The 12,148-nt window shown below is 40.6% G+C and overlaps 1 protein-coding gene across 1 annotated transcript; it reads right to left on the reverse strand.

The window, feature by feature from the left end:
- Positions 1-521: 521 nt before the first annotated feature.
- hat1 (histone acetyltransferase 1) lies at positions 522-12,109 on the reverse strand. The gene is made up of 11 exons (XM_034109778.2): positions 12,018-12,109; positions 11,077-11,148; positions 10,874-10,949; positions 9,426-9,546; positions 5,430-5,606; positions 5,168-5,289; positions 4,481-4,585; positions 4,007-4,113; positions 3,312-3,463; positions 2,775-2,891; positions 522-1,158 (listed from the first exon to the last, which is right to left on the reverse strand). Exons 1-11 carry the CDS (start codon positions 12,022-12,024, stop codon positions 988-990), a joined length of 1,227 nt encoding a protein of 408 aa, XP_033965669.1. The 5' UTR covers positions 12,025-12,109; the 3' UTR covers positions 522-987.
- Between the last annotated feature and the right edge of the window lie 39 nt (positions 12,110-12,148).

The raw sequence follows: 12,148 nt of genomic DNA on the forward strand, positions 1-12,148 counted from the left end.
TTTTTACAATTTGTTGGATTCCCATGTCATTTGGTAGTTTTGGTTCCCAGAGTATGAACAATTAGATCTTTAATCCCCTGACCTTTCATCTAGCATCGTCAAGTCAATGTGTTCAATACTGCCCATACTATGGTGTATTTCAATACAGTCAACTACAATTTTCATTAGCCTAATCTTTGGGGTTTGTGCTAATGAGAAAAAGATTAGCATGCTACTCTAAACATGATAGCATATCAAAGGGAGCAAGTGGGCAGGCTTCATGTCTTTATGTTGCCTCAGAGATGCTAGCACGGCTGTAGACTCTTAAACTTGCAAGTCTACTGTGAGGCTGAAATACTGTGTGGTGGAGTTCTCTTAAATATGCAACATCCTGAGTATTAGTTTATATTTTTTTACGAGATAACTTTGTGTTAACCTGTCTCTTATGTCCAAATTAAAAACAAACAAAACATTATTTTTGTTGTACATATTTAAACAAAATGAAAAAATATACAATGACAATAACAGGATTTGAGCAAAAATACAAAACAGTATTTTTATTTTCAGTATGAAGTGCTTCAAAACACACATTGGGAATCGTTTTTGACAAAAGATCTTAAAAAATGTCTATGATGGAGAAGAAGCAGGGTTTCTCTGCAGGGTTGTAGACCTCTTATAACCTGTGAAATATTACATATCCCTTAATCTCACACAATGTGATTAAACTGATGGGACAGACAGGAAGTCTCAACCCTCCAGCTGCAGCTTTCTCCACTACTGTATGAACACCAGGCGGAAAAAACAAAGGTCTCCACTGCAATCTACCCCTGACTCAGCCACAAAACATCTTTAACACTCTTTAATTAAAACAGTGACTTTCTCCCATCAAGAGACTTTCCTCTTGGTTGCAGCTGAAGCCTGTGGTGATGGGGGCTTTGTACAGACAGGGCAGACCCCCTGTATGTCTGAGAGGGGCGGCCTCCAGGCCAGCAGCATCTCAGAGTCTGATCATGCGTGAGTCGCAATCCTCTCAATGATCCTCCTGTAGTCTTCCACAACAACCTGATAACTTTTCTCCAGCTCCTCGTGCTGCGTCTGAGTGTCCATCTGATCCACGTGGGACAACAGCTCCTCCGGCCGCAGGCACTTCTTCATCTTCGCCATCTCCCTCTGATTCTTCTGCACGACATCAACGGCACAAACACAGGGGAGGTTAAAGTCAAAGTCATATCAACCTGTTATTCATCTTCATTTACGTGCCACGTTCTTATAAGCAACAACTAATTGTAAATATATCAATAAGAGGCCAGAAATTAGATGTATACTGCATTATCTACTACTCTAGTAGTTATCATTCCCAATAGAGTTACAAATCGCAATAAATGGCCATGCCTATATATTACATCCCATCACCTGTATCATAACACTAAACATTATGTGTTGACAGACAGTATATGCATACAGTGCCATCATTTGATTTGGCCTGAATACTGTAGACTGGCTCTTTATGTGGTCAACTTGTCCATTGAGGTAACTAAGCTAACTTTTCCTTAATGGCTCACGACTGATCTTTTATACATTAGTAACTTATTTATTAAGAAACAAATCCATCAGCTACAGTTTGCTATAAAGCATGCCTTATTAGACAGCGTATCAAGGTTTGCGGTGAAATCAGAAAGCTGAGAGGTTCTTGACATGGACGGAGAAAGTACAAATAACCTCAGTTTAGTGCAGTCTGCTGCTTTGCAAATCCTGCACGCACATATATGCAGACGTGGTCACTGGGGAACTGGGGGTAAGAGCAGAAATGTATAATCCCCCTCGCATTCACAGCGCCTTCTGCCATTCAGCTAACTACATGCTAAATCTCCTCAGGGAAGGAAAAAGGCTCTGCATCTGGCCACCAGATCTTTCCTTGCCACTCTCCCAAGGATTCCTACTTCGCGCTTTACCACATAGGTCATTTCCACGTCAGAGTCTGCCTCTTTTTTCGAAGACATGCGGTTACCCTGCTGACAGAAAATGCTCTAATGGCTGGTATGCAAAGTCTCAGTGAGCAGCTCAAACACACATGTCACAAGCAAACAGGATGTCGGGCATCATGTGTTGCTGAGCACCGATCTACGCAGCGATCCCCACCAGCAAGTCGGGTAAAACAGAATCAGAAAAGCATGGGCTATTCTGTTTATCAGGCTTACTAAGACTGTTTAAATACATTTCTGATACTCTACGAAAACTTGCTCAAAGAACATGAGAAAACAACAAAAACGATTTTAGAAAATCGCAGTTTTCCCTGATAAAGTCTGAAAAGCGCTGCAATAGCAAAACTACAGAACGCCGAACAGAAGCATCTTTTTGACAAAGTGCTCAAACACTTTTATGAAGAAACGCTCTCTCCAAGAAATGCAAATCCTGACTAATGACATGTGCCTGAATAGAGAAAAGCTCCAGCAGCAAAATCACAGACGCCTGGTGCGCCCTATTGTGGCTGTAACAATACAGCACAAGTAATCTATCCATTTTAACGGGACTGAAGATCATTTCTTTTTGCTGTTTTGAAAGGTAACACAATAAACTGACAATATGGAGCTGTAAGCCGCTCAACTGTGTGCCACACATGGGCCACTTTGCTTCCTTCCCTGAACAGCTGAAATGGGTTTCTAAAAAAGGTAGAGTACCTCTGATTGACAGCAACTGAGTTGACATTCTGATTTATTTCTGATCAAATAAGGAAGTCACTTTATGCACTTTTGGACCCTCTGGCATGTAAAGCACTCGGATGATAAAACACTCACCCTGTATGGTCCAAATAGCCTCTTCTTCACCTCCAAACGGTACTCTCTTGCTTTGTCTTCGTCACTCATGTCTGTGGCTCTCAGGCGCAGGATTTCATACACTCTCCTTGCATGTTTCTGTATAAAAGAGACACAAATATCCTTTATTCAAATCCTTTGTTATTCAATGATTTTATGTACAGCACAAGTGTGCCACATTTTGAGCCAAACAAGAAGATAAAAAGCATTGAGGACTAAGCTGCTAAGCAGGGTTTTAACGTTTTGTTTTGCCGTGTTAGGAGAACATGGTGGATGACATAGCGAAGTCAAATGTTTTCAAATATGCCAAACCATGTTCAAACTTCTTAAATGTGATCATTTACTACTTTTTCTTGGTTGCATAATAACTGTACAGTTTTAGATTGTTCTCTGAACTAAACACGAAACATGAAGGCGTCACCTTTGGGTTCTACAGTTTGTGATGAGCTTTGCCTCACTACTTTCTAACATGTATTGAACACAGAAGACATTATCACTGGCTGTAGCATCATACAGCACCTTGTTAATTTTCAACTTGTCCTGTGCTTCTTTGGCCATGTCCGCCGAGAAGCCGAGAGGCAGCTTGTCCGCGGTGAAGGACGGCAGGCCTTGGCAAAGCTTCACCAGCACATAGTCTCTCAGCTTCACGTAGCTCTCAGAGGGGTCTTCAGCTGATAACAAACGCATCAAGCACACAATTAAAAAAGGTAAACAGTAGTTTTCAAACGGTTTCCATGGACAACAATGCGAGCTTGTTTAAATGTTTGTGTTGGAGGATTAGAGTTAGGATTCTTTGGATCTACAAAAAAGGGCAAAAACTGACACATTTCAAAACTTTTTCAAGAAGCTATTTATAGAAAGTAATGAATACTGATATTAGTTGAGGCCAAACAAACTATCAGGAATGTCTGTCTATTTAACTGCTAAATGACATTTTGTGAAAAGGATTCCTATTCCTCAAAGGATGCCTCTTTAGTATTCATCCTCCGTCTCCATGCATAGAAACTCTTTCCATCTAACTAGCTTCAGTAGAGCCTCTCTGCACATTCTGGTATACATGCCAGCCTTTCAAATGAATGTAACCCCTGCATCCACCAACTGCCGAGTCAAATCATTTCAACTGTTTGTGGGAGACGTGCGGATCTGAGATGAAATGTTCTTCCACGCCCTCTTAATCGCAGTGACTGCTGTTAAAGAAATAAGCAGATGCTCACCTGTGATGTCTTGCACTTTGGGCAGGCTGCAGTAAAATCTGTGCACTGCCTCCAGAAGCTGAGCGCCGTGACCTTCTCCTTGGAACGGAGGCAGGATCAACATTTGGCTGTTTTAGTTAAAGGGCAGACAGACACGCAAAACAGATCCAATGAGAAAACCGGTTTGTTCAAATGAGTCACAAAACAAATCTATGTAGCGTCGTAATTCTGAGCAGAGATTCTCTGATTTAACACAGTAAATAATTGTTATCCTGATCCATCAATGCAACAAATCAAATCACATCAAAAGCTTATCTATAAAGTTGTTTTCAGATACTAATCACCCTGGTTTGGTAATGAAACAAAATCTGGTTGAATGGTTGGCTATATAAGCCAGTAATTTGGGCTCTTTGGGAAGAGGATAAAGAAATGTATAATTTTCCACTCCTTTTCCATACAAAAGAATGGGAAGGCACGTGCTGCCCCGGCAATTACCTTACACGTGGTCGGGTTTTGTCTGGGTACACGTAGTAATTATAAACTGTCATGTAGCCAACAGTCGCGTAGAGAGTCTCCCCATCTTTATTGTACTTTTCAAATCTGCAGATAAAACACAAAGGCAAACAGGTCAATTACAGGCACACTCCCATGCAGTGTCCATTTTAGCCCTCTCTGTTCTCATGCCCCCCCCCCCCCCCCAACGTCAGCATGTTAGAGCAGCCAGGCCCCGATTGGTACACCTGCTGCAACCTGAATACATTATGCACTTAATTGGAGTACTGCAACTTAGAGGAAGAGAAGGGGTTGGAGGAGGGACTGAGCTCCTCAAAATCACTTCAGTCCATTTTCCCCATTGTCAGTATTAATAGTTGCCAGGGTAAAGAAAACACTGGCAGAGGCTCTTTTTACTGTTAAGACATTGTTCAGTGTATCAAAAGACAACAGAATTCAATTCAGCTCTTGCCCCTGAAAAATGTGAAAAGGGCTTTGGGCACAAAAGAAGCTCTTGCCTGATCAACAATTCTACTATGGGGGAAATATAATCAAACTGGCCTGGTAATTGGTCACAAGCGCCACAAAGGAGGGCTTTGTTTTTCAATGACACAAAAAAGGCTTTAGGGTAGGGGTGCGTGTAGAGGAGGGTGTGGGGGGAGTATGATGTCAATTAAAGAGGGCACTCACACAAGAAAGAAGTCCCAACGATCGTCGTCGGCGTCGATGAAGCTGGCAGTCTCTATGAACCACATGAGGAAGGTCTGCAGGCGCTTGTGGTAGTCGTGGAATCCCGCGCAGTTAACATCAACCTGGGGAGAAAGCCGCAAAGACAATAGGGTTTCCAGTAAAATCTCTGCCTAGCCATTACACCATAAGAGTAACGGTGACTATCGAAGGTTCAAACTGATATCGGAATCTGTGTTGAGGCAGGAGTAGGTGATGCTTGTACCTTGTGAATCTGGTACGTGAGTTCTCCTGCGTCCTCGCTGTGGACGGTGTACGTGTGAAGCAGCGTGCCGAACGGCTGGAAATTGGCCTCCTTCTCCAGCAGTGAGATGAAGTCGTCGCTGTTGCAGGTGAACCCAGCGGGAATGATCTCCCGGATCTTTCCTTCGATGTCATCTGGCTGCATAATACAATGTGCATGAATTAAATCATGCAACAAACACATCAGTAATGGGAGAAACACATTTCCATAAATCTGACTAGTTGGGTGTTTTCTAATACATTTAAAATATACTTTTTGTTTTGTAGAGGCTTTATTATGAGACTAGAAATGTTTTTTCATTGATCAAGCAAGAGAAGAAAACATGCAATAAATCCTATTAAGTTAAACTGGAAGCTTACAAGTGGTGTGCCAATGAAAAGAAAACCATTAGGCAATTAAAACTGTCAGCTGAGCAGAGGCCAGAGCAGCACCCCCCACCCTCCCCGGTGAAAAGACCACTTAAATCAGTACATTTACTACTTATGTGAAACCATGAATATGTGATGAAGTTGCCACAATAAACGCATTTCTGCTTCTCACTGGGAAATTAAACCTTGTGAATTGATCTCAACTTAACAAACCTTTGGGGCATCCATAAAAGAGGCCTCTCCTCTAATCCTGCCAAGTGAACCCAATCAAATGAATTTGCCCTTGCGTTTTTTCAAAGAGCCTCGGAGACAAAGGGGCCCTACCCTTGGACTTTTTACTCAGTGCAACCTGTGGTTAGTTCAGCTGTAATGTTTGCATTGTATCCATTTCCACAAGGATTGACATGAGAACACTTTGCTAAGCAGCCCTTTCACACCATTTGCATGTGTGATGGGCATTATTGCCGCACAGAGACCCTTGCTGCTCAGCATTGAAAACTGGGAAATGAAGAAGGTCTGAGCAAAATGCACTACAAAAGGCTAATACAACACACTGCTAATTCCTCCCCCTTTTCAGACATCAGCTAATATCTAACTGGAAGTAATGCACCTGCAGCTGAATGCCTCTTAACCATTGTAATTGTTCAGCCACATTTCTAAGGAACAAGGACCATACTTAAAAGGCCATGGACAAACAAGTCCATTTGTCCCGAGCACTCTCCTACATACTAGACACTAAATTGCACAGCCTTCCAGAATAGATGCCTCCGTTTAGCATGAATATAACTTAACAAAGTACCTTTAGAACATTTTGTTAATGTCTTTGATTTCTAACAATAAGCACAAAGGGAGTACAAACTATCTAATTTGTTGTGTTATTTCATCTCTTTACTCACTCCAAAGACCTTACTTTATTCAAAACTGGCACTCGTTTGCATTCATTTGTAAAGTATTGCCCAACATTTTAAAAAGTTAAACCATATTTACCCATCCATATTGAGTAAGAAGAGTACAAATAGAGTAAGAACAAAAGTAATGATGTAACTACCATGAGCATTGGACAGTTTCCAGCCCATGTGCACAAAAGGTCTGGCAGTAAAAATCAGTGTTGTTGGTGAGAGGTCCTAGATGATGGTGTTTTTTGGCCGATTTAAAGGGGAGAAGGTGATGTGGTGGTAAGAGTCTTGTATCAGCGTGGCAGCTGCATAAACTCCATCTCTGCCTCCCCTCGTCTCTCTTCTCTCACCAGCTGCACCGCACCCCGACCGTCCACATGCACTCAGAGACAAACACTCTTCAGATGCAGCCTGAACTCTGCTGCTCTCTCACTCTCTACCTCTACACCAGCTGCACTCAAACCCTTAACAAGGTGAACACTCAGGGGTCAACGCTCAACACTAAAGTAGTGGCACACACAGACAGTAAGCCAGCCATCACATTTCAGTTTGAATATCAGCTTCAAACTATGTTCCCCAAAAAGTATAATGGCTCTCTTAAGGTTTAAAAACAATCAATTGGTTGCCATGGCACTCTTTGTTTGAGTTACCAGAGATGAAAGTAATGTCGAATGCCATTCGGAAGGAAACATCGCAGCTGCATAACGGCTGTGTATTGGTAAGCATCTGGCAATACAATATGCATCATGATACACGGGCCACAATTCAATATATTGCAATACTGTAAGCAAAGCAATCCCTTAGCTCTAATGTGAGGACATTTTAATGTTGTGAAGTTCACCCAGCCATATGCAGGAAACTACTGTAATCAAGCCCCATTTAAGAATCAAATATTGGTCAAACATGCAAGTACAGTAACTTCCGAGTGGCTGGTAAACTTTGAACAATCACTGGCCGTTTGGGTGGCAACTAATAACTATTTTTGTATACCCTGGTCATATGTATGAAATCTGAGAAACAGTATATTTACTATTTTATTCAATCAGGACAGTTACATTTATCACATAACCTGAAACGTCCAACAACCAAGTTATCCATTAAAAATCATTATAAATTAATAGTATGAATACCAATCAATATTTTCTTACAACTCTACGTTTCATTGGAACATTGATGCTTCAAGTTGATCCACCAAATCCCATAAGTGTCCCTCACTAGCAGCAGTTGAAGGCCACATTGTCCAGAGGGAGCCCCCGCTGTTTCCGGACAGGACAGATGTCCCACAGTTGAATCATCTGACCTCAATAGGGGCCCTGGCTGGTTCTTGTACTCGTTTGTCTGTTTGCTGCATTGACAGGAAATATTCAAAGCGGCCAGTGGCCTTTTGTGAAGTCTCAGAGAAGGAGCTACCAGAACATTAAAGAATGTTGCGTTACTGTCAGCTTCTGTCCAAATACTGCCTGTTCATATGGAAATGTGTGTACCAGGCAATTGGAAGGAAACGTTTAACATACTACGCAGTGAAACTATCAGAAGAATGTTCAAACTAATTGCCAATTCATTAGCAGAGAAATGAAAAGGGTTGTATCACATAAAACAACTGAATATAAACCTACTGAAGATTAGTTTACAGAAATCAAACCTCAGCGATTTTGACTGTTGATGACTTGAGCAACAATTTGCTCCTGGAAATACATGTGCTGGATATCCAACTGGGTCACATTACTTCTCCTGCTGATTCAATCACACAAACCTCAAAAAATCAATGCCTCACCTAAGACCCCACATTCAAACCTTTTTAAAAACCTGTGTCTTCCGACAGGGAGGAGTAGGATTAGTGATCTGGCACAGGGGGCCATGGTGGGCTGAGATTTAGTCTAACAAAACAGGAGATCTCTTACAGGAATAATGTCACCACCCAGAGAGGCTCTGAGTTACTTCAGTACGTGAAGAAACAACATTAAGGTAGCAAAGACTGCTCCGAAGAGAGCAACTCAGGTCCATCTACTCCATGTCAACAAACGTCTATCGTACAATCCTGATGTCATAACATTATGGTGACAACATTATGGACACTGTCAAACACCTGAACTGTTGAAACAACATCCACAATATTCATCTGGCTGCTTCTTAAACATTAGGTATCTATTTAACTAATATATCATATTTCAATGACTTGCATATAGACTCTTATTGCACCATTTCACTTTTTTGAAACTATTTTTCTTCTTGTATTTACTTGCACTATATTTTTCTGTTTATCTGTGTTTTGTGTTGCACTGTTGGAGAAGCCTGTGACACAAGATTTTCATCGACATAACTACACTGTAGCTATGTTCGTTTGACAAATAAAGAACCTTGAACAACCACTCAGTAAAGCTGCATAGTATTTGTCTGACAAACTATTTGATTTACTACATTTCAGATAATTAACAATCTACAGCTTACATTTTGACATTTCACTTTTTCAATCACCAGCTGTGAACTTTTACAAACACAAATGATATGTGATACTTGGTTTCAAAACCAACACCTTTACAACGACACTCGAAATAGGTCAAATATCTCTTACCTAAATAATCAACATGTCACAATGCTTTTTCTCTCTCTAAATACAGCAGCTTTGGATGAATCCTTTCATTTCAGCAAGAGGCAATGTGCTTTCATTACACGTGATAACATGCATGTCCTACCTCCACACAATCGAACGTCTCGGTGACTTTTGAGGAATATTTCACTTTGAAGAGGGTGCTCAGGTTTCCAGCGGTGTAGAACAGCTGTATCTGAAGACCTTTGTATCCAAAAGCGACCTCGCTGCAGACAAATGGATTGGAATCATTACAAATCCAAAACAAGGTTACATATTTTACTAAGACAACCCTTACAAAGAGAAAACAATAAGACGGCTGTTTTATGTGGTGAGCAGTCTAGGTTTATTTCATATCAAGGGAATAAAATACACCGCACCATTATTCCTATTTAATTAAATATACACCTGGAGTGAATGATAAATGCTTACTGCAGGCCCTGTCGATTATTACAGCGTGTTGCATGGTTTCTTTAAAAACAACATCACTGGCAGTTTATGGCAAACTAGATTTCATCATTATGCAACTGTGTGATTGAACTTTACTAGCAATTATGCTTGCTGAAATAATGAATGCCCCAATTACAGAGTTCCTTCGAGCTGATTGCAGCGAGAGCAAGAAATAACCAATCCTAGTTTTGACTAATTTAGAAATACAATTCAGAGCATAATGACACACCACTGTAACCCGACAGAGAAACAGGTGTCAAAGCCAACACAAGGTAAGTTGCAACGCCTCTTTGTGCGTCACATTGGGGTTATTATGTGACTCCACAGCTTTTTGTGTGACTACAATTACACGAGACTGACCTCTGTTCATGTTCACATGTTTTAAAATGTGCCTTCCTTACAAAAAACATCCCTCTACCAAAATAACTCTGAAACAGACTTCGTATTTGCAGGTATTCAATATGTAAAGAAAATACTTGATGATTTCAAACATGATGGATGATAAGAGTTTAAAAAAAAAAAAACCTAATAAGATAATCAGATAACAGTAAAGACAGGTGATAAAGGCCAGAGAAAGTTGACTATAGCCATACATGACTGAATCAAATCCATGGCTTGGTGTATATTGACGATGTGATTCATGTTGGGTTTAGATAGTGTCTATATGAGGATGAAAGGTTATTTGTATTTAAACACACATCTTGAACTGTCCTTGCCTCAGTTATCAGTTATTGTTTTTGCTACAATTACAAAAGTTTATTTAGATATTTCCATTTCACACTTTAGGCTCAAACTCTGATAATATTAAACTATGAGTCAATCTATAACATCTTAAAAAGAGCATTGAAAAATAACATTGCACTCTTAAGTTTACGTGTTAAAAGGGCCACATGACTCTAATTTAAATCCATTCAAAACTACCATCAAGGTGTATTTGTATGTAAAACAGTATACACAATTTATCTTTGGCCATTAGATAAACTGAGTGTTCCTGGCAGCTCACATGTTTGAGTTTAATCTTTGGTGAAAGTGAGGCTTTTAAGGGAAAACTAATTTCTGTATCAGTAAAACAACAATGTAAAAGTCAAGATGATGATGACTCACTCATCCCCATAAACCTGGTGGCTGAACTCAGGGTGGAATGTAGTCCTGTCGTCCTCAACATCCTCTGGAAAGCGAACTGAGCGAAGAAGACAGAGTTTGACCAAGTTAAGTGACAAACAACATCCCAATCTTACAAAACCATGTCAATGCAAACACATACCTATTACCATATACATTTACAAAGAATGCAAAAATAAACATACCCAGCTTCATGCATATAGCTTCATTGGTGTCACACTTGTATTCAGCCAGTTTCTTCTCCATGGTGTTTATTGCTGAGGAGGAAACATACACAAACCAGGTTGAAATTGTATGTTTTTCTGAGTTTAATTAATGTGTCTTACTACACATTAACAGTGGTGCTGATTCCTAAAAAGAAATGCACATTAAAGTTGTTCCTTTCATATGAACATACATGTCAACAGCTTAGTGAGCCGGATGAAATACAATTGCATTTAGTTTCTAAATTAAAGCACAGTAATGAAGACACAGTTGACACATTCGTGGGGTCTAAATAAATGTAAATAATGTATGTCTTTCCCTCCTTTTTAGCTCCACAACTTCTTCTGTCATCAGAAACATGCGGATGAAAATACAAGTAGCACATGCTGACCAATAACAATCCTTAACCCCAGCTTTTTATTGCATTAGCTCCATCTTTGTAATACGCGGAGTGACAGAGAAAGAACTGAATCATAAATGGCATGATAAGGTAAAACATGTTTATCCTTTGATCTGGCAACGCTAACTGCAAATATAAACTACCATGCTCTTACATCAGTCAGGGACGAGTAGGTTACGTTATGTTGTGTAGAAAAGGGCATAACAGCTAACATAACGGTAAGTATGCCAGCATCGACCCATTGCCTCGAGGAACACATTCAACCTGACACCCAGGCGTTACATAAACACACAAACACACAAACACACAGTAAGCTATGACAGCCTGGTAGCATGCTAACGTTAGCAGGCAGGCCCCCACTGCTGCTTTGTAATGTTAGCTTAGCTAGCTGTGTTTTGAACAGAACATTACCCGCTGTACAACGCCAGCGGGGCTTAAAGCGGGACCAGCGACCAGTATTCGTTGTATATCCGTTAAAACGAAGACATTAGTATTAAAGCATGAACACATTTAGCCTCTTACCCGCCATTTCTGCACACTGTGATGAGAGGAGCTGTGTTGTCCCAAAAGACCCGCGGAATCAGGACGACTTCCGGGTCCTCGTGTTTCCGTGGAAACAGGATATAGCTTTGTTTTGGCACCTAACTTTACGT

This window comes from Pseudochaenichthys georgianus, chromosome 21, assembly GCF_902827115.2.
Source record: "Pseudochaenichthys georgianus chromosome 21, fPseGeo1.2, whole genome shotgun sequence".
Lineage (NCBI taxonomy): Eukaryota > Metazoa > Chordata > Actinopteri > Perciformes > Channichthyidae > Pseudochaenichthys > Pseudochaenichthys georgianus.

What these genes read in the sequence shown, in the direction of transcription:
- hat1 (XM_034109778.2), bottom strand. An exon ending in AGCTATATGCATGAAGCTGG is followed by an intron (nt 10,950 to 11,076) that starts GTATGTTTATTT and finishes TTCTTCGCTCAG; the next exon opens with TTCGCTTTCCAGAGGATGTT. An exon ending in CACCAGGTTTATGGGGATGA is followed by an intron (nt 9,547 to 10,873) that starts GTGAGTCATCAT and finishes ATTTGTCTGCAG; the next exon opens with CGAGGTCGCTTTTGGATACA.